This window comes from Schistocerca nitens, chromosome 3, assembly GCF_023898315.1.
Source record: "Schistocerca nitens isolate TAMUIC-IGC-003100 chromosome 3, iqSchNite1.1, whole genome shotgun sequence".
Classification (NCBI taxonomy): Eukaryota; Metazoa; Arthropoda; class Insecta; order Orthoptera; family Acrididae; genus Schistocerca; species Schistocerca nitens.
In genome coordinates this window covers 899382167-899406442 of record NC_064616.1, presented here as the reverse complement: position 1 = coordinate 899406442, position 24276 = coordinate 899382167, and the positions used below count along the sequence as shown (strand labels likewise).

The 24276-nt window shown below is 38.8% G+C and overlaps 1 protein-coding gene across 1 annotated transcript in view; it reads right to left on the bottom strand.

The window, feature by feature from the left end:
* Positions 1-12661: 12661 nt before the first annotated feature.
* Positions 12662-24276, bottom strand: part of LOC126248957 (talin-1) — a 288246-nt gene continuing 276631 nt past the window's right edge. Inside the window, exons 44-45 of the mRNA XM_049950492.1 lie at positions 21030-21304; positions 12662-15311 (exon numbers count right to left, since the gene is read on the bottom strand). Of these exons, the coding sequence (XP_049806449.1) occupies positions 14711-15311; positions 21030-21304 (876 nt within the window). The 3' untranslated portion in view covers positions 12662-14710. The remainder of the gene's footprint in view (positions 15312-21029; positions 21305-24276) is intronic.

The following is a 24276-nucleotide window of genomic DNA, read 5'->3' as shown; positions in this document are numbered from 1 at the left end:
AAAAGAAACTAAAGCGCTACTTTGGGCCATATCTTAACCTTCGTCGCTAGTCGGACGTCACATATGACGTCCAAGATTATAACCCTTCATCAAGAAGACAAAAGTGCAGAGACGTCATCCATATCCACCGTATGAAGCGCTCCTAGGGTCCAGTGCAGATAGACGAAGGCTTTTCGTTCAAAGAAAATGAAGACCGAAGCGACGTTCGCGAACCATCAACGAGAAGGGTATATCAACGTAAGCAGAACGCGAGGATCGCCAGCGCAGCGTAAAAAGGACCATAAACAAAATGTAAATTCTGGGTGCTTTAGTCGGTGCCAGTAACTTCTGAAACAGCCAATCGCTGTTATTCCAGGTGAACCAGCAATGGCGCTTGCTGTGCTGTAAGCAGTGTGGTGTACGGTTAGCATCGCATGTAAGGCGTGCTTATGGGTGTATAGTTTAAACCCGACTCTTCACAATTACGTGTTACACAGAATTTATCAGTTCACGAAAATTCTCGAAATTTCTTATGTTTCTAATGTTTGTATATTCTGCAGTGTTCATGTTTGCATAAATACGTAGCTGCACCTTCCATACTAGAGTTCTTTTCTGGTTCTGCGTTGGAATTTGTAATAAATGTCTTTTCAGTGCTAATTTTTGAACTTCACTGATGATGCTGCTTTCGGATTTGGACTTGATTCTGGTTACGACGTGATAGTATTGTCTGTGAAAAGAGTATGCGTGTTTCACATACATGATGCTTCCAAAATCCGTATTGATTTCTCTCTCGTTTAGGTGTGTCATTCTGTTTGAGCTCCTCATATGCTCTTTGTTCCAAAAATATAGATATTAATGACAATGTCGTACATTTTTCTTTTCTTAGAAACGGATGTTAAGCTGCATCTTTTTTGTTACTTGAGACGTTTCGTTATGTGACAGATTCGCGGTAAACATAAGCTTGGAATGGATCTAATTACATAGCGTACTCAACACAAAATCTAAGCTCAAAGTCATCAGGTATTGGCAATTTGTTTTGCCCAGTAGTCACACATGGTTCTTGGCCAAAGTTCACTCGACGACCGAGAGGTATAGGTCCAAACTGTGTGTGGAATGACTGGATTTCCTTTAGGGGTCACTCACCACGCCAGGGAAGTAAGATGACACACATCGGGGCTGTTATTTGTATCTCGTTCATTTGAGTCTACGTGGCTATTGAACGGAGCTTCGTAGTACGTTGCGTGGTAGTTTGCTAATATCGTTATTGAAAATACTGAAACCGAGAAAATAAAATTTCTTCTGCTATCTATGTACGGTATCATTGGTGACTTATGTAGATGAGTTTGATGTGTAGGCTTCAGCCGACGTGACGCAAGCGTTGTATCCGGAATCCGCAACGACAATAGTTGTGGAGGAGGGATCTACGCTCCGTGCGCACGGCAAGGCCGCTGACGCAACCGACTGCGAATAATCCGAAACGCTGACCTCTTTTCCGGATTCTCTCTATGGAGAAAACTGTATTTTCCCCGTTCACTCTGAAGATGACTCCTCTTCGTTAGTCCAACTCTTATCGCTCTGATTTATTTTGACGAAGCTCCAAGGAAATGCTAAAATAATGAAGCAAAGTTAGTCTTTCTTCCGTAACGCAGCTCAGCTCGAATGTTTAAGACGAGTAATTACGCAGTGTGATACTGCTGGAGTTATTGTAGATCTGCAAGGAAGAGAGAGGGTAGAACCTAATATCACATAGTCCACTCTTCTAGAATGACACTAGATTACCGCAACCTTGGACGGAAGTACCATCATTAGCAGAGCTACATATCATTAGTCCGTGATACATTACGGAATAGCACACTGCTTACTAGAAAGACTGTACGCAAGAAGGGAGAATGTTCAAAATGTTATAGATCAACCAACAAACAATGTACTTGTTTTACCTTACTCTCTATAAATCTTCATGCACAAAAGAGAGGTTTTAAAATATCATATTTTACTTTCTGCAAGAAATTTATTCGACCACGGCATGATAGTCTGGAAAATTTAATAAGAGTAGAATAATAGTTGGTTTACTCTGATATGTGCCGAAAAAAGTACGGCTATGTGTAGTGGAAAATGTATTATTCATACCATTTCCTGAGCCTAATTCATAACGTACAAGGAACCCCTTGATTGCGAGGTCGCAAAAGGCCAATGATTTTTATGGCGCACGGTTCCCCACGCATTGTCTATCATGCAACGACAAAATTGGCTACTAATGGCAACAGGGGGCGGAACTGGAGGTATCCAATGGTGAGCACTGCATGAGGCTGCGGAGCATAGTGAACTGCTTAATCGACGAGTAACTCACAACAGTGCTATAAAGGTAGTGGCGTTGATACAAAGCACAGGAATGGTAACGATAAGCGAAGCAAACATTGGATATCTACAACAACAGTTACCGAAGTTGACATTTCGTCAGAAAGGAACTCAAAGAATTTCGCAGAGTGAGAAAGAAGTAGCGGATGAAATATTAGCGTTTCCGCAAGATGTCAATAGAATGTGTGGTGCCGTATACGCTCGACTGTGCGGACAATGAACGTGAGGAATACAATGATGACAATACGTGTGTAACAAGTAAAAGTGAACTGTTTGTCGAGCCACCTAGTTCGTCACCCTTGTCGGACAGGAAGCCACAAATTTCGCCTCCAGTGAGGACAATCGTCATTCAAGGGGCGGGTCCTAAACGTAATTACCTACATGGAAGATCATCCACAGCATAGTAAAATAAAAATAAAAGTTTTCGGACCAGTCCTACGTTGTGCACATCAAATTGCGCTCGACACACACTCATATTCAGAAAAAGCAAAACATCTCGTAAACTGAAGGTAGTGGATCAGTGTGACTTGAGCAGATGTCCAGGATGCCTTGCAGACGTATGCGCGAACCCTACCATCAAGTCAGTGAGTTTCAAAGAGGGCGCATTATTAGCATGATAAAATGTGCAAAGGACGTGTGCCGAATGGTTTACAGGTCACAGAACACGATGAGATGGGTTAGGTTGCACCATCCAGATCGCCCCGAGAAGATCGACACCTCATCCAAATGGTATTGCACAACAGATGTGGGTCCTCCTACGCTCTGGCGCAACAGTGGAACAGTCTTAACTCATCTTACACCATCCGGGGTGAAAGTCCATAGCCATTTCTTATGGCATGGGTTACGTGTGCGTCGTCCACTTCTCCGCCTACGTTCGACAAATGTGCAGAAACATGCTAAACGGCAAGGGTGTATGGAACGACGTCATTGGGAACAGTAATGGTATCAGATAGTGTTTTTTGGACGAATCTGGGTTCTCTTTGTTTGAAAATGATGGCCGCATTTTGGTTCACCGCAGACACGGGGAGCAGCATCACAGTGACTGCATTCACACAAAACGTACAGTGCCAACTCAAGGCCTTATGGTGTGGAGTGCTATTGAGTACAACCACAAAATACGCATGTCCAGGACAGAGTGGCCAGTGTGACCTACGTGAATGACATCCTACGACCTGTAGCCATAGCCTTTCTGCCAAATCTCCCCAGACGCCTTTTTTCAGCAAGGCAAGGATGTCAACCTTTTGCTCTGGCCCTCCAGATCACCAAACTTGTCATCAGTCAAAAATGTGTGGGATATGGTGACCCAATGCCAACGACTACAGATGAACTCTGGAACCAGGTGAATGCACACGGATGGCTATACCACAGAACACCATTCGCACCTTATACGCGTCAATGCCACCATGCATGGAACAGTTTATCAGGGCTCATGGTGGACCCTGTGCCTACTAGGCAGCAAGACACATGCTGAGCCGAGGTGACTAAAATGCTAACCATTTCTGCAGAACATACTAATGTACATGTCCTGTGAATACGAATGTCCTGTCTCTAGTCGTTCAGGTTTTTCTGAACACGAGTGTATATTACAGTGATTTCTAGGGAAGCAATGGATGGTTGTTTAACTTCAAACACTGCTACAGGATTGGAAGACACAAGATAACGAAATTTCAGACAAAGCATCAACTTTACAATGTGCTTCAATAAGGAATTTGTTTTCAAATCTGAACAATCGGGTTTTGAAGAGGAAATGCATATAAAAGGAATCCTGTAAATTATAGGTACCAAGAGAATTGTATCAAGATCAAGTAACATCAATGACTTAACGCATTCATATACAATTATGCCGACCATTAAGATGGGTGGTAAATTGGCTGGAAAGTTATTTATTGAACTGCTAGAAGTTGGAGGAAAATGGGTGTAAGAGAACTACAACTATGATGTGAGTACTGCTTTTGGCCAATAGCACATCAAAATAATTTGCTTTTGCTTGATTCCTATATGCGGGTATGCGTTAAAGTATAGCGTTCCACGATAAGCTCCGCAACCGCAACAGACTGTTTTGCTTGCGGTTGTATGCCATCACATTCCATCAGTTCTCATCACCCCACTACACCAATAGTATTCTATATGCATTCCATAAGAAACGATGCCTAGCTAAATGTCCTGCATGGTTTGTAACTCCCAAGGACTTTGCATTTGATCTTGTGGAGCATACCTTTGTGATCATTGAGACCTTCTGCGCAACATTTCCACAACACTGGGAAGTCAAATGAAGTTGTACTACAGTAATCATCAAAGTTTGCATACTGTTAAAGTTTAGTTATTAAGTTCGTTTATCAATGGTATATTAATTCACTACATTGTTAAATCGTGATTCTACAATAAAGGCTTCCATTACAGGTGTTTTAGTTGTTGGTGAGCCCTCAGGGTTGTACGGTCGTGGTCTTTGAAATATAAACTCACTCCAGTTTTTAACCAGCAAAGAAAATGTGTCAAGCTGATGGCTCTGTAAGGATAAGGGCCCTCCACATTGCATGTGGGGTATACATAACTCCAATGAATACAGTTATGAGGGGAAATCAAAGTCCTTGGTAACTAGGGATGGTAAAAATGTCAGCTGCAGCACAACATCCTCTTCAGTCGGGAAACCATGAAGTGAAGTTTTTCAAAAGCAAAGTTTTATCTACAGAGACAAACCGTTATCTACAATCTTCTAAATATATAAACATGGGGACAATTTCAACAGAAAAGAAAAATCCATGAAACTTAGTGATACATGATCAGTATCACTTTAGAATCTCCAAGTTTTGTCTTTGACAGATGGTATTTCTATAGTCGAGTTTTACCTTTGACAAGGATCTCTGACGATACTGCATAAACACCTACTACGCATCCTTTCCACAGTATTTATTTTACTCTCTGACATGCTATCTGTCAGATGGCTCAGGAGAGCTTGGAGCACCTCTGACAATGTCCAACTCAGCTCTGGACGAAATGTCAGGAATGAAAAGGTCTAAAGTCTCTCATACCATGACCATACATACAGTCTGGAAGATTCACCACGAACTTAAATCATGTTAATGCGCTACATTTGTTAGTGTGATAAACAGTACATTGTGTACTTTTAAATATATTTGAAGGGGTATGGGTGTTCTCTGCTGAAGGTTGGTGGGCAGAGTGAATCACAATCACTTGGTCACAGTAGAAAACTTTTATTTATTTCCCCACAGTTTATAATAGTAGACTGTTGCCCATGACAGGTGGTCGTAGGGTGGTGGGCGTCAAACTAACGGACCTCAGTGAGCAAAATGTTGTCATGAAGACACCTGCAACTACTATGCCCAACTCGGACCAACAGTGGGCTCACTGTATGATTTTACACTCCTTGGCAGGAGCTGTGTCAGGCGCTGGTGTGGCATGCTAGTGTGGCTATGCTGAGAGCAAGTCATGCTGACAGCCTGCACAACCATGGCAAGTGACAGGAGTGTAGGTATCCAGGGTGCAAATCCTGTTCCAGCATCTGGCTGGTGGCTTCTGCCACTTTGTGGACATCCAGTGGTTCTGTAGCTGGGAAGGCTTCAGTTCGACCCTTGGCCCATCAGTACTGTGGCTGGATCTCAAGGCAAGCTGTCCTGCTAGCCTGGCAGTTCAATGGTAGCAGCATCAAAGTGTAAGCCCACACTCCTGTGCATGCTAACTCAATGACTCACCAATTCGATGCCCAGTCTGACTGGAAGGTCAATGTGTATATGCACCAGAGAAGGTTTGTTGTCGAGTGGCTGCCACAGATATGTATGCTACTTTCTGAAGCACACCAGTTATGGTAATCGGCCAGCCAAGAATGCTGCGACTCCCAGTCAAATGTGAGGTAATGCTGTGTCACTGTGTTGTGGCAGGTAGTCCTCTTTCTGCAACAAGTCCTTGCCTTTAGAGTGAACCATTACACTCTTCTCCTCTTAGAAGAATTCGTCGTCCTAATTCTCTCTGTGGTTGAATCTGAAATTAGTTGAGTTTTCACATTTCATTTCAGACACATTTTATGTAGTCTCTGGATCTTGCTATGTGTAGGAGTCCATTAACAACCCTTCAGCACCTAAGACGCTTCCTTATAGGAGCTGACACTACTGGTGGAAGGCAAACACGGTATCTGTGTGACCCTATGCTTGGGACAACAAGAGAAAATTTAAAATAAATAAGAGTGTGACTCATGTGGAGGTTCCCCATAAAATGAATCGGCACTGATGTTCACTTTGGCACTGCCTTAGATGCCCAAATAGTTGTCCCATCAAAATCCAACCATTCTGGGTGGCTAGCATTTAGTCTGGGGGTGTGAGACATGTTGAGTCCAGGATAGTGTTCATTTAGGTCAGGTTTTCTCTAGAAAGATTAGGTAGGTAGAGTAGTGAATAAGTAGTAGTTAAGGATGTGGTTCCATTAATGTGGCTAGTAGCCTAAATGAGGGACCAGGTATGTCACAACATGTACCATTGAATGTTATACCCAGCATTTGTAACTGTTGCGGTTTACCTGTCCCTAGCCGCAGCATGTACAGATGACAATTACCAAGTTTGTGCCCCAGAAGAGCCAATCCTTTGGAAGTATTTGTTTGCTGCCTGTAATAAATTCCTGACGACACTTGAACATGGATTTCTCCACATGTAACAGATTCAGCTCTCAAGACCCTCAGACTATATTTATCAGCTTTGTAGGACATACTATGACACCCTCAGCACGACACTGTGGTGGCTCTGAGGCCATGGTTTTCCAGTCATCTAGGGTCCAAACCACATGGTCACGAGCCCAGGAGAGGTGCTGCAGGCAACATTGTGCGGTTCGCAAAGGCACTCCTGTCAGTCATCTGCTGCCATAGCCCATTAACACCAAATTTTGTTGCACTTTTCTAACAGATATGTTCTTCTTAGGTCCAACAATGATTTCTGCATTTATTTCACACAGAGATGCTTATCTGTTAGCATTGACAACTCTATGCAAACACTGCTGCTCTCAGTCATTAAGTGAAGGCTGTCAGCCACTGCATTGTCCACGACAAGAGGTAATGCCTGAAATGTGGTATTATTGGCACACTCTCGACACTATGGCTCTTGGAATACTGAATTCCATAACGGGTTCTGAAATGGAATTTCCCAGGTGTCTCGCTCCAACTACAACTCCGCTTTGGAACTTTTAGTTTCCATTATGTGGCCATAAACATGTCAAAATGGTTCAAATGGCTCTGAGCACTATGGGACTTAACTGCTGTGGTCATTAGTCCCCTAGAACTTAGAACTACTTAAACCTAACCAACCTAAGAACATCACACACATCCATGCCCGAGGCAGGATTCGAACCTGCGACCGTAGCAGTCGCACGGTTCCAGACTGTAGCGCCTAGAACCGCTCGGCTACTCCGGCCGGCTATAAACATGTCAGAAACCTTTTCACATGGATCGCTTAAGTACAAATGACAGCTCTGCCAATGCACTGCCCTTTTATACCTTGTGTAAGTGATACTACTGCTGTCTGTATGTTTGCATATCGCTATCCCTTGCTTTTTGGCATCTCAATGTCTCTTGTAATCTGCTCCCTGCACTGTTCATAGGTTACCTGATTTATTCCTCTATTATTAAACTTACTTCGGTATTATCCTTCTCTGATGTTCTGTTGATAGCCCTTCTCACAATATCCAGTTTAAAGCTATCTATTTCTCTTTCCAAATTCTCTAAACTGCCAACATGAGTATGGGGCCTAACATCCCACAGTCCTATCCATAGAACACCAACTTTTTCTTCCACTAACATCCCCTTAACCCAACACACATGAACTAACATACTGTTTTAGTTGAAAATTAACTGAAATGTGCACATAATAAGAAAAAAAAGACCATTATCTTCAATTACACTTCTTCCACCAGTATGATATTTTTTTCCTTTCTGAAAACAAATAACATTTATTACACTGATGTAGCCTCCATACAATATAAGAATGTGCCACTTATCAAAAAGCAACGTGGTTTAAAAAAGCCTTAGGTTTCTTTAAATATAGTGCTGAAACTTCTGGTGAAATGTAAATAATGTTGGAGTAAAGAAGACCACTCACTGAATAGCAGAAGCATTGAGTCACCAACAGGTACGCACAAAAGGGAATTAAAACTTGCTAGATATCAGAATAAATCCTTTGATGAGGTAGAGTACAAATGGTGCATGTGCAGACTCTTCCCAGAAAATGAAATCTTGAAATTTCAATAGTAAACCTCTCTGTGATGCACAATGTCTGTCTTGTAACATCTGCCACTTGACTTTATTTAGCCTCTCTGTAACACTCTCGCACCAACTAAATGTTCCTATGAGGAAATGTGCCACACTTTGTTCGATCTTCTTTATCTCTTCTATTAGTCCTACCCACTAAGGATCCCAGATTGATGAACAATACTCAAAAATCAGTTGAACAAGTGCCCTGTAAGCCACTTTCTTCCTACAAATCAGTCTGGCATCTGTTACTCCTATTACTGTTTTATGTGGTCATTCCACTTATGGTCACTCTGGATAGTTACTCTTAGACATTTTGCAGTAAATACTGTTTCCAGCAATTTGTCATCAACAGCGCAGTTGTGGATTTCTTTTCCTGTGTGAATGCAACATACTAGAGTTTGATGGCTGTTTCACAAACTATGTAAATAAGACACACAGCCTTTGTTCCCTTAATCATCCTAGTCCCAGTTTCAGCTAATCCACTGCCACTGCACCCTCCACTCAAGTTTCCCCTTCCTCTGTCCTCTCACCCCTTCTAATTCACCCCATCACATCATCCTGACTGTACGCCACACCCCACCCACCAGCTCTGGTACCCATATACCACATGCCTAGCCCATGCATATGCCATCCCCCCCCCTCCCACATTTCTAGCCATTACATCTGCTGTCTCCCTCCGAGCTACTAGCTACCCATCCCCAACCCCTTTTCCTGCTTCTTTCTCCCACTACTCACCCAACCCAATATATCCTCCATCCCACTCTAGTCCACCAGCTCAACTGCAGTCCCGACATTGTGTGCCTAACTGGCACCGTGTGTGTGTGTGTGTGTGTGTGTGTGTGTGTGTGTGTGTGTGTGTGTGTAACAATTTTTAATTACTCAGTGTGGTCCATGCAATGGAGAACAAACATTTACAAACTGTAGACAAAGGGAAGCATAATAGTATTGAATGTACATCACCTCTTGTTGATTAGTTATGGCGAGTGCCACAAAAACAAAATGCAGAACTCACTTCAACAACACATAATACAGTTTTCATCAATGAATGATGAACATAAAAATTTCTCAAGCACACTAAAATGTCGGCACTAAAAGAAGAGACAGAAATTCTGTAAATAATGTTGTGTTTTTAATTTAAAATTCATGTTCTAGCTTTTGATACATATTAACTGTTAAAATTTGTTTTAACAAGGCACCAATTTTTACAAGCTCTAGTAAAATAACAATTCTAAAAATATATTTCAGTAGACAGATATTACTAATATTTCATACAAAGTAAGGCCCATTTCTTCATCATGAAATTATGGTAATACATCATGATTAATCAGTTTATGAAGTACTGGTATAGCATGCGTTTTAGTCATTTTACAATCAAAATAAATTAAAGCTTTGGCGTACTGACCCGCAGCTAGTGTTCAATCATGAAAATGTTTTATCAAAGTATTCACTTCTGTGTGTATTACATTGGTGAAAAAAAGGTTAATTCACTTTAAATATGCATGCCACAGTGAATGTGTTACACACAGCAAAGTGGAAAACATGGCCTTTATCATCCTAGGAATTAGGGTAAGACTTGTCTTAGAACTGAAAAATTGTTAAACAAAACATCCACAGTCTTGCCACTTAAAGGATAACACAGGTCACCAGCATGTTGTAAGGAAAAGCTTACTGAACTACTAATTGCATTTTACAGTAAAAAAGAATATATGAACTTTAACCAAATGACTAACAACTGTCAAACTGAAAACATATATTTTATTTGAAATGTATGGCAAGGTCTAATACTTGCCAGCACATCATTGGAGGTAAGTTTCAAATGAAATATCTATTTTTAAACACTGTTTCCTAATTAATATTTATCTTTTTCACAGAAAAACATGCAAATCTTTTACAGTTGCAGACACCATCTAACATGAAATAAAAACGGTAAAGAATTCTGAATTCTTTCTTCAGTTTACTACACAAATGGAATGTAAGAAAAATCTCATTTCAGACTGCCCCCACCATGTGACTGCTGCAAGAAACCAAAACAGCCATTTTTAGCACAGTTCTATACCAGCAACAAATATAAGATGAAATTTTAAATTGTCACCTATCAAAACATCTCACCTAAGAAGAATGTGCTAAGAAATCAGTAACAGCATCACTGAATGCATTTTGTCCATCATACAACTGACTATTTGGATATCCAGCAACAGTCCCATGTGTTTATGATACACTGTGGTGATGTACCTCAAATGTGAATACTAAGATGCTATAATTGGGACACTATATTTTTAATTAACATATAACTATTACTAAATATCAAAGGTACTGTTCATTACTGACCTGAAAAAAATTAACTTTTCAATTTTTTTATAAATTCAAGAAAGTTATGGTAATGTAATATACTATAATCATATAGGTTTCAGAATCTGAACTAACTGTGAGTGCATTTGTTTTTTACACACACACACACACACACACACACACACACACACACACACACAGAGAGAGAGAGAGAGAGAGAGAGAGAGAGATTTTGGGGGGGGGGGGGCTGTTATTTCCTTACAACATGCCTGTTAAATGCCTTGTTCCTCTGCAATAACAATGTATTAATGTTTAACAGTGAAAGTGGTGAGAAACATTCACGAACAAAAATATAACAACATATACTTTACAGGCAATTTAAATGTATGTACTTTTGTTAAACTAAAAACAAATTAGTAACGAAAGTTCTGGAAGAACGTAAATACTTTAGGACTAAAGGTGACAACTCACATTATAGCAGAAGTGTTCAGCTACCAGGCACGCTCAAAAGGAAAAGAAAACTTTTTGTTACTTTTCAGTATAAATCAATGTGCAAGTGCGTGATGCGCGCGCGCGCCCACACACACACACACACACACACACACACACACACACACACACACCTGCGCTCCAACACTGTGCTATCTGGACCTACAATGAATATCTATCCGGCACAATGTAGGGGCACAGGTGTGTGTGTGTGTGTGTGTGTGTGTGTGTGTGTTTACTCTAGCTCGATGAAGTATTTATTCCAAAAGCTAGAAAGTCTTTTGTGTGTGCCTCTTGACGTCTCAACACTTAGGCTATTTGGTGAGTGGTCTCTTTCCTCCTAAAGTATTAAAAAAAAAAAAAAAATTAACTATCACAACAATGTCTTCTTATTAAGATTTTTATTTAACTAAATATAGCAGTTACTCTGGAGAAACACTTCATGAACACACTTCACCTTTCATGTAACAATAATGATAGTGGCTTAGATGATATATTCCACTATTAAAAGCCACATTCTTAATAAACAAAAGTTTATCTTCAACAATACAAAACACTGAATAGATGAACTACCACAGTTGAAAAAATGAACAATTATAAACATAGTAAATTATCAACAGTATATGGTACACACAAAAATTGACAAAACAGAGAGGTGATGGAAAGGTCTGCACAAAAGTGTACAGCATAACTTGCACTTCACATGACAAAGCGAACGCAGGGTGTGTAGAGGAAATGAAACTTTATGCAACACCAGTGACTAGAAGCTCTTTATCTCCACTTAGACACTGGGTGGCTTTCCCCATTTGATCATGGCTAGCACCTTTCATATTAAGTTATTAGTAAGACATTGTATTTTGCAATTAATGCAGGTAAAGTGTTGTGCATTGCCACTAATGACGGAAATAATGAAAAGTTAGCATGTAAAATTTAATTTGATGATGATACTGGATCTCTACTGTGATACTCATATCTATCCCTCTCTCCTTCCTTAATGAGAAATCTAATTGTCCAGTTAAAAGTTTGTACTTTTGGATGTGTTTGTCAGCCAGGGTCCCCACAATGTTTTAGGTCTGTAGTAACTTAACAGCACAAATTGCATACTTATTAACTGAAGGAATAACCTCAAAAACATAAAAAAGTTCCTAGTTCATTCATACCAGTATTTCCTAAGAGAGAAGGAAAAACTGATACACTCTTTTTAGCCAGAGTGTGGATGTGCGTGACTCCCTCCCTCCCCCCCCCCCCCAAAAAAAAAAGTTGAAAGTAGGTAATGCATTATATCATACATTCTGAACCCTGTGTTTTTATCTTCATCTCCGGTTGTTTTTTTTTTTTTTTTAATAATGAATCTTTTTGGTCCTTTTTCTCTTTGGCTAACAAGGAGGGAAAACTGACCTCAATGACATCAAAGTCTGCATCTGATTTCTCATATTCTATCTAGCCAGTTGTTATATACCTTCACATGTTAGGTATGGTCTTACAATCCGCATTTGATGCAGTTTTGCCGTTTGCCTCTAACTTTAAATTCAAAGTCTGTATCATGTATATACAAAAGCAAATAACCATTAACAGCTGTATGCACTATTGTGAAAGTCCGAATATTACAGCGTAACAATGACAGGCCAAAAGACAACTCATCAAGACATGGTAGGAAGTTTTCACGATACTACTCTAAGTATATTAAAAGGAAATGCTTACTAATAATGTGCATGCATGCTACCATTAAGGATATCCTGAAGATCAATGACTTTAATTTTCACTAGCATAAGTGACAATAAGCTCAGTACATTACCTTTGCCAGTAAATTGCTCATTTCAGTCATTACAAAAATAAATGGCACAAGTATGTGGATACAATTTCTCTCTCACCTCCTCTTTCCATTTGCAATAAAAAATATAAAATGCATATTCAGCTGTTTAACTCCATAAAACTACTGTTTTGAGGGGTGTAAAATAGCTTTAAAAGCTTACTTCTCATGTGCTATCGTAACTTTCACATATAAACAGACTAGAATTTATTTACATTATTCATACCAGACTAGATTTTTTTCCCCACAACAGCATATAAGGCATTTCATGATTCATCTAAAATCTGATGTCAGGTTTACAGCCCTAAAATTTTTCTTCCTTTACAAAATTAATGCATTATATAACAAGTAAAAATTTTACTTTTGAAATTTTTCCTGCATGCAGATCAAAGATAATTTGTGTTGTTACTACTTCAGTAACTGTAACATTCAAGTCTTAGTATGGACAAAACATAAAAAAAGTATCAAAAAAGAAACAGAGCACAACAAATTACACTGCAAGTGAGACAAGAGCTGAACACAGGTTTCACAGCATTCCCAATAAAAATTATATTGATTTATCACATCCTTTGCATTTCAAAGATTTAAATAATTCTTTAACAAAATAAAGCAGAATAGTTTTATAGCATAGCACCACAATTTCAAAAGACAACAATGAATGTATTAAATCTGAATCACAATCCCGTGAATACATTCACATCCAAATATATACAGGAATGACAGAGGTTGTTCTAACTGCTCTGTAATGTTGCAGAACATACTTGGACTTGTAATTACATGCAGTCTATAACAAAATTTACCACATTCGATACTTATAGCAAAAAAATAGTACAGTCTGTAATCACAAATGGACAGCATTAACATTTTGAAAGGCAATTTTAATATGAAATAAATTATGCACATTATAAAATTTTATTCAGCTCCAACTAATGTGCTATCAATCATTTCTTAAAATTATTCCAAAAGTTGCAAATAGAATGTCTTTTACTGAAAAAAAATGCTTACTTCACCATTTGTTTACATCAGTGTGATTAGTTACTGATTAACAACACTAAATTTAGAATTATCTGTCAATTTCTATAAAACTTTGATTAAAAAATGATGTCAACATAATTCACTTTATGTAATAAAGTTTTACAGCATTAATCATCAACATTATATGTAACATTCATACATTATACAGATAAAAAAATGTCATACTCACTAACACTTTCATACACATGAGAGTTTAGATCTAATGTAGCAACTACATCCATGATATAACTTTAAATAAAAACTTTAAAACTGAGTCAGTAATTATAATAGTACAAAATAATGTTTAAAAGACACTATTTATATAAATTCTGTTATTAAATGGAACAATTTTCCCATTTGTGGGATTATTCCCTCAAAATATATCAGTTTCAAAGTTTTACAGCCTTTAAAAATTTAAAACTAAATATTTAGTTTTATTAAATCAAAAAATAGGTTTTTGATTCTACTGTAATCAGAACATTCCAAACCCAGCAAAGTTATTGAAAGTGTTCTGCAAAACTAAGTTCTCATTTCTGGGTTTCATCAAGTTGAAAAGATTTCAGTGATGATGTGGTCATTGTGATCGTACGCTTTTCAGTACGCTGAGTAACTGACTGCTTTAGCATTCTTTGCTCTAAAGTTGTATTCTCATCACCCTGAAAAGTGGAATAATTGTTAAAACTAGATTCTGCAGTCATACTAGAATAACCTTGACTGGAATCATTTGACAAATCTAAAGTGCCTGCCACCTGTCGTGATGGAGTGCTTGTATAAATTCTAGTTTCTGTTTCATTATTACTCAGTGCACCATTTGTTTTACTCTGATCACTTGTTTTACTTCGTTCTTCTTTGTTAAATTTTGCAGGGCTATTGAATGCCTTTGAACTGGCAGTTTCAAAGCTTGACAGTTTACTAGGAGACTGCATGTCCTTTGTGTCTGCCTCATCTAGCATACCACGAATGCTGGAATATGCTTTCTCCACTTTGCTCAAACTTGAATATAGCTTCTCTGGAGATGATACATTGCCATTTTGCGGTGTACTGTTATTGACTGTTGTAGAAAATGTGGTCGTAAAAGTGCCCACTGGAGACTGGCGCAAAGTATTGTCAAATGACCGTGTCTCATACCTGCAAATTGGTAGCATTTTTGTTTACATGGTGACATTGACATAAAGCAGAAATTTAGTTAAAATTTATAACAGTAGAAAAGAGGTGGTTAATTTAATTCTATGAATAATCTACTTATGAGAAAATTTTTAAACTGTATACTTATTAAAAATACAGGATCAATATTGTGCAGAGCGATAAAGTTTAGTAACGTGAAAAATATACCAGTAATAGCAACAAAAGCATATGTTTATAGAAATTACAGAAGTATGATAAAAACAGATGTTTAAATGAAGACAACATAATTATATAGCAGTCTGGAAGTAGTATTGTAGAGCATAAATAGTTTTATAATATTACTGTACTGGAAGGAGAAAGACACCAATGTGGGCAACAAAATGTGATGTAAGTAAAATAAAGCTGCTTTAATAGCAACGAAACATGTAGGAAATAGTGAATAAGAAGAAACTGTGGTTTGTTTAGGGTGGAATCCTCAAGTATATCTTAATTATTTAACCCAGCAGGCACCTAAATATTTGGCTCTTTGAAAAAACAACTTAAAATAAATAAATTTTAAGCTCATTTTCAAAAAGGGCACCCAGTGCAGAGCATTTGCTTGTGCCTGAAGTAGTTGTTCCTTCACATATGTTCTGACCTATGGACATAAATTAATTTACCAGTGAGACTTTACTCTCTCCTTACAATTTTCCTCCTCTGTCAACGTGAGATGTCTACAGTTTGTCTGGAGCCATTTAGGGTGCTAATAGTCTCACTGTTGACTCTCTCTCTCTCTCTCTCTCTCTCTCTCTCTCTCTCTCACACACACACACACACACACACACACACACACAAAGTAGTATTTGTCAAGAAATCTCAAAAACTATTTCACAGTTTGCTGATATTCTCCTCGCAACTGAAAATGTCAGATGGCTCTGGGTTATAAATGCTTCCAGTAGCACTGAACCTTCAGATTTTGGTATTTCTTCTCATGTTACCAGCTAATGTAAAGAAATATTGAAATTGTTATTTAGTACTATCACGTATCTGAATGCTACTTTTCTGACAGAAAATAATATGTGTAAATCTCATAAAAACTATACTATCTATGTTAAGAACATTGCAGGTAGTAAGTAGATGCCTGCTATTAAGTATGTTTCATGGTCACTAAACAGTCTTTAAATAGTTTTGAGTTTTGTTTCACATTTCATTGCCTCCACCCTTCTCCCTTCTCTGAATCTAAATACGAGTTGCCTTCCCCTAGCGCCGGCCAGTGTGGCCGAGCTGTTCTAGGCGCTTCAGTCTGGAACCGCGCTACCGCTACGGTCGCAGGTTCGAATCCTGCCTCGGGCATGGATGTGTGTGATGTCCTTAGGTTAGTTAGGTTTAAGTAGTTCTAAGTTCTAGGGGACTGATGACCTCAGATGTTAAGTCCCATAGTGCTCAGAGCCATTTGATTTTGAACCCTCCCCTAGCTTAGATTCTGGGTATGCTCTTGGTCAGACTGAGTTACGCCCACGGTTTGATGGACTTGTGCCAAACATTTTATTTTTATTTATGTTTGCAATTCTGACTTTACTGTATGTTTGCACTTTCATGAGATTTTCCAGAAAAGTCAAATTATGGAAATCACTATTTCTCACTTCTTAATCTGTCTGTTAGAGATTGTACTATGCACAGTACCCTTTTAATAGCAGATACTGTTTGCAGTTTGAAAAGCATCCTCAACTTTTCAGCTGTTTTCTTTTTTCTCTCTCTCAAGTGTACCTACTTTTCACATACAGGCCTTTACATCAGCTTTTTACCTCTGTGTGTAGGAACTGATGTGTTGTACTACAACTGTCATCATGGAAATCTAGGCAGCTGAAGATCTTACATATCAGTTCATCCAGCCTCACTCCATTTCATACATCACCATGTGATTTTGCAATACCTGAATATGGACAGGTGTTGACAAAATTCACTATTTGAGTGTAATTTATAGAACTCTGTCGAGTGAAAGCTTTCTACTTTATAATTCAGTATGAGTGATACCAAAGAGCAACAGTCAGTGTCAAACACAGATGCTAGTGCAAGACATATTGGTGTACTCCCACACAGAATGGACACTTTGGAACAAAGTAGATAGATAACATCTAACATCAAAGTTTTTTTGCAATCTTGCTCATGATGAGGAAGCTAAGTAGATCATTAATTTTATCCAAGTTCAGAAGCATGTGAAGTCTCTGAGATAAGAGTGCAACACATTGGCAGCAACATTAAGTTCTGCAGAAGGCTGAAGGTGTGGGTACTGTTTTACATCCACTACAGAAAGGATTTAAATGGGGAGAGGATGCACCAGTATGGAAGAGGTCTATGGAACGGTATTTGGGTAAAACAATAGAGGACAGTTTCTCACAGCAGATACAACCTGTCCAGAACTAAATAACAAAACACAGTATGAGGTTTCAAAAATATGATTTTTTTTTTATTAGAAAAGACCCTTTTCAGTTCAGGAAGTGCATCAATGGACAAAAATTTCTGGTCTCCTCTTTTTGTTTTACTGGCTACGTGTTTATTGGTATGACGGGCAAGATGCCTATGATTTATTTGGATGAAATTAAGGTTTAGCAAAATCATACAAATGTAAATGATAATTAATTTAAACCGCCAGCAGCCGACAAGTGTTGCTGACATACATCGATGGGGACAGCTGAAAATGTGAACACCGATCTGGACATGAACCCAGGATCCCTGCTTACATGGCAGACGCTCTTATCCATCTGAGCCACCGAGGACACACATGAATAGCGTGACTTATCCCTTGCACGCTTCCCCTGAGACCCACATTCCCAGCTGTCCACAATCCACATACATAATGTTCCTAATAGATACTTTGCCCATTCAATGTATTTGGCACTGCTATAACCTTGTACATAATACTCGTCGGATACGCACTGCGGCACCAGACTGCTGGCACGCTACACTTAGAATATTCTGCCAATGGCATCTGTGGGGCCAGCCACCAGAGGCTGCCTGTGATGGGCCACATGACTTGTGCATACGGCATGGCATTTGCCATACGGTCCACCAGAGCCCTCCTCTTTATAAGCGCAGGGCAGCAGGCACCCACTCTCAAACTGTGTTCATATTTACTGTCAGCAATTGCCCGTACTGGTAAATGGATTATTTCTACGTTTGTGTCTATGTTCTCAACTGCTGTTCGCTTGTGTGTGGAAGAAGAATAAACCTTGGTTCACTGTCCCCATGCTGTTTTTTGTCTCTTAAGAGTACAATACAACTGGCAATGGGTGTGGTTTTGACTTCCGTGAGCTCAGTCTATTTGGTTGTTCGTTCCACTCTTCTGGCCATGGAGGCAGCCTCCAATCTCTCCTTGAGTGGCAGCAGGCTCTTATCATGAACTTGTCGTACCACAGGGACTATGCAGGCTTTCACGCCACTGGCATACCCGCTGCCCTTTGACCCTTATGACGATGTGGCCAAAGATGGAGATGCTTATGAGAAGCTGCTTTGGCAACACTTCCTTGCTTTTGTGTCACTGATGCAAGTGAGTTTAAGGCATTGTTCCTTTCTTGGATTTCTCCTCGGATCTACCAATTGCTGTGCCAGTTAGTTATGCTCCAGGTACCTGCATTGCTTTCATTTGACAAAATGTGGAAGTAGTCAAATTATCACTATAAACGCAAGCATGTCATTGCAGAATGTGCAAGCCGTCAGGAAAAGCTTTGTGGCAGGCACTACTTCAGCCCACATGGCCTGTCATGCATGCACTCTCTTGCAAACTGTATTCCCAGACGGGACAATAGAATAATGATGTCACACCAGCAGTACTTTATGTCAACAAAACTTACACTGGACATTACATTAGCCTTAGGGGCTTCAGAGCATGCCCATCAAGATAATCCAACTTATCATCAATGAATTATTGTTTGCAAGTATTGTTAAAGATAAACAGGTACAGGAAAAAGTGCAAACAAAAAGGAATTGTTTATTTGCATTTTAAACATCTTCATGCATATTACGGAAGAATAATGTAGACAGCAACTGTCATTATCAACACAGCATCCATGTATGTGATATGCAAAATAATCTACAGCTGGCAGTGACACTTTTTAATACGAACTGTGGAAGCAAGTTGACAATAAATGCGACACATAACATTCCATTAGTTTACTATCACCTGTACCACTGCCACATATGGCAACTTGAAACCATTGTACCCCAGGGAGCACTGAGAATGAATTGGACATGCTCAGTGTGTGACCATTTCCTAATGTGAAATCTAGTCATTTATGATTTCATTTAATGCGTAGAACAAATATTACTGTTTGCTTACTTCTAAATATGAACACTATGAGCTGCAATCGGATAGTTAGCAAGAAAGCGAACTGTCAGCAGACATTTTCAATATTTATTCAGGATCTTTCTCCTAAGAGTCATCAGGTGCTTTGTCTCTTGTGTTTCAGCAGATACTTGCAATCATGCTTTTACGAAGTGTAGCTGGAGTCAGCCCCAACAAATGCTGTTCATCATGTCTTTCATGTGGCGCCCAGCATCAATGGAAAGTGTCATTACAAACAAAATGATCCTTAAAGTGGAATTTTATGTACCGATTTTACAGAGGGGTCTCAAATTAGTCTATCATTTTACTGATGTGTGTTAACAGGGACAGAGAAACACAAGAAATAATGAGTACTCCATCAGAGACTGCACCGCAGTGGACTGCGCTGACTGCTCCCACCAAGCAGGAGCATGTTGCTCAGTCGTTGCTAGAGTACCTGTTATTCCTCATGTTTTAATGTCCGTGTTAACACGTGTCAGCAAAACAAGTATAGCAGTAGACTAATCTTATAGCGTTCTATCAAATGAGCACATAAAATTCTGATTTCAAAATCATTTTGTTTGAAACTGGAAACAAACCAATGCATTCTGTCAATGCCAGGCATTGCATGAAATGTAATGAGTACTATTTGTTTGGGTTGGCACCAGCTACACGTTGCAAAACCAAAATTGCAAATATCTGCTGAAACATCAGAGAAAATGTGCCTGACAACTCTTAGGAGACACACCTGGTATAGTAACAGACAAGAACTAAGATCAAATCTCATGTTTTTACAACTAAAGTTACTTCATTGGGAGTGAAAGTCAGAGAAGACTATAGGCAGCTCGTGTTTCTCAATTTATAATTTGTTCGTTTTCTCTCGTTTCCCAATCACAAACACCAATATTGATTTGTAGTTCAGAATGACTTATCCTTCACAGTATATCTGTGCCAGCTTACTACATCACTAGTTATTTCCATGTTTATTTTTCTTCTTTCTCATTTCCTGGAAACCTAGTGTTCCAAACTTTAAAAATACGTTTTTAATTTTTTGATTGCTATATGTTTTGCTCTAGTTGGTTCCCATAAGCAACTATTAGCTTCTCTCACTAAATAATTTTGCAAAACTATGATAATTGTGTATTACACATTTACCGTCTCAAAAATTTGTGTGCCTAGAGAAAAAAGTTGACGACTGTAAATAACGATAAAGAGTTAAAACAATGAAAGGACACAATTACTTTCAATGGCATGTTAACATGCAACATATGATGGAGCCAAAATCTATATTTATAAAGCAACCCACAGAGCATGTGATGTGACACTTATAACAACATCCAAATGTGATTCACGAGTGAGTGATTGTACATTACAACACTGGAAATTAATTCATTTGGAGCATCAAATAAACGAGTATTTACCTTGATGTGAATGATTCGTAAGTTTCAGGTTCTGAATCTGATGGAGCTTCTCCTTTTAATTTGTACTTTGCTTGGCGGATAGCAGTCAACCGACTCCATGCTTCCTCCAGTTGACGTTCAATTCGCAGAACTTCAGATCTTGCATTGATTTCCTGTGCTATACCACCAACCATTCTCTGGTTCAGTACAAGGCTGCGCTGCTTCTCCTGCTGTGTTGCCTGCTGGGCTGCACGTACTAAGTTATCTGTTGCTCGTTTCACTGCATTGCCAGCAGCCTAGAGTACAATGATATTTTAAAAATATTTTAGACTATCTGTGAAAATAAACTAAACAAATGGCTCATGACACTACAAGAAATCTCTCTGTGTGTGTGTGTGTGTGTGTGTGTGTGTGTGTGTGTGTGTGTGTGCACGCGCATGCATTTTACCTCCCAAGAAACAGACAGTGATTGTAATCACATAGGATTTGGTGTTCTTTCAAGTGGAGCACTGTCACACACTAAATGCTGATCGATTATTAAACTTTACTTTGTACTTCTGACGCTGCTCCTCTCACATATGAGGTGTGTTAAAAAAGTATCAAGAATTTTGTAGTTGCTTGGGTTGTATTAGTTCAATTTACACAATTTTTCATTGTTGTATTGGTAAACATATCTGAAATGTATCTGTACACTGTTAGCCATATTGGATGTTTAGTCCGTCATCAGCTGTCAATAAGGTTACATGTGTTTCCTTACAAGTGACAATTACTGATTTGTTTTGAAAATGGATCACAGAATTTGCATTAAATTTTGCTATACAAATAGAATAAAATGTAACACAAAGTTTTAGCAATGTCGAATATTGCTTTTGGTGGGGCTGCTATGAGTAAAACAAGGGTTTACAAGTGGTTAAAGTGTTTCCAAGATGGCTGTGAGCAAGTTGATGGTAATGAATATTCTGGACACCCCAGCACATCAACAACTCATGAAAATGTGGAAAAGGTGAAAGAAATGATTATGAACGATAGTCAGATCACAATCAGAGGAGTTGCTGATGATATTCAAATATCACTTGGTTCATGCCATCTTTTTAGACGTTTTTGATATGAAACGTGAGACAGCAAAATTTGTGCAAAATGTGTTGAATTTTCAGCAATAATAGTGATGAATGGAAGTTGCTCAGGAGTCACTAAACTGAGTCAACAATGACGCAGGACCACTGAAATGTATCTTAACAGGTGATGAAACATGGACATATAGGTATGACTTTGAAACAAAGACTCAATTGTTGCTGCGGAGGCATTCTGGATTGCCACAACCAAAAAAAAGCTCAGCAAGTGGGAGTGGGGGAGCCCGGATCTGTGGTGAAACAATTCATGGTTTTTGCACAACAATAATGCACCCGCTCACACATGTGTTCATGAATTTTTGGTGAGAAACAACACTGTAATGATGCCCCCAGCCTCACATTTGCCAAAAATAAAAAGAAACTTAAAAGGCCATTGTTTTACAAGCTTAGATGAGATTAAAAGTGCATAGCTGAAAGAGTTCAAGAAGCTTATCATTGTCATCAGTGTAACAGCCCTCTGTAACCCTTAGCCTTTTGTAGAAGATTATTCGATTCTTCCCCATTTCATGCCAAACTACACTTTTCTTTGTGTCCTCTCTGACACCTTTCTCCCACCTTAGCTTGAGCCTCCTTACTCTTTGGTACCTTCAGGCATCTTCTTAATCATTCTGTTGTTTGCTCTCAGTACATGTCCTGTCCATTTCAGCCTTTTAATCTTAATGTAGCTGGAAATGGCTGGTTCAGTATAGAGATTATATAACTCATAGTTGAATCTTCTGCTCCAGACATCATTTTCTTCCACTGGTCCACAAAGTTGTCTCAAGATCTTTCTTTCAAATATGCCAAGTTGCTTTTCATCAAATTTTGTTAATGCCCATGTTTCAGCATCATATGTTAGCAATGGCATTACTAAAACTTCATACATCATAACTTTAGTTTTCCTGAACAGCAAATTAGATTTCAGATATTTTCTGAGGCCATGGTAGCACTTTTGGGCGGACAACACTCGTTTTTGTATTTCAGAACTGACACTGTTCTTACAGTTTACTTCACATCCAAGTGAAAGTACACACGTCAAACTTATGTTAACCAATTTCTATCTTCGGATGGAGGCTCATTTGGATAATCTTTCTTAGTTACTAGCATATATTTAGTTTTCCCTTCATTTATCTGTAGGTTCATCTTTCTAGCAACCTTTTCACAACTTGTAATGGCTTCTTTCATTGATCTTGGCATTCTTGAAATTATGTCAATATCATTTGGATATACCAGCACCTGAACTGATTTATACAGGATAGTCCCTCTTGTACTGATGCCCGCATCTCTTATCACTTTTTTCAAGGCTATGTTACACAGAAGGTAGGAAAATGAGCCTCCCTGTCTTACTCCATTTTATGTGATCACAGCACTTGCTAACATATTCTGTATTTTAATCTGATTCCAGCTGTCTACCATAGTAGTTTTCACTAAGGCAATCAATTTATTGGGAGTATCTAACTCTTCCATTACTGTATAGAGCTCCCATCTGTCAATACTGCAATAGGCTCATCTGAAGACTATAATGATGATTAGTGTTTTAGGGCGCACAACAGCGAGGTTATCAGCGCCCGGACTATAATGAGGTTATGTGTATCAGTTCCAAATTCTTTCCTCATGCCCCAAGTGAAGCAAAGAGTGAAGAACAAAGGGATGCTTTTTATGATGAGTTACCTGAATACAGTGAAACCCCGCTTTTACAATTTTCAAGGGCCTTCAAAAAATGGTGTAAAATGCAGGAAAACGTAAAATGTGGGAAATAACATTTTAAGCTGTAAAAGTTATGAATAGCATACACCCCCCACCCCGCACTTCATGTATGTGCACATAATAGGCATCAAAATGGGAACTGCTAATTGGGAAGCAGAAACGTTTGACACAATTTCATACGTCATTTACGATGTTTTTGGAATGCCTGCTGCTGTCATTCATTATTTAAATAATAAAACACAGCATTAGTCTTATTTTTTCATGTTTAGCACACTGTGTTTCGAAAAAAATTTTCTCAATATCAAGTGCAAAAATTTACATAAGTATTTTGTGTGGTGTTTGCATGTGTGTTGTTCTGCATCTCTTGAACTGTAGTCGTCTTTCTTAGGTTATCCGGTACTGTGCTTCCTGAGTTATGTAGAAAACCACACACACGCAAACTATCGCTCACA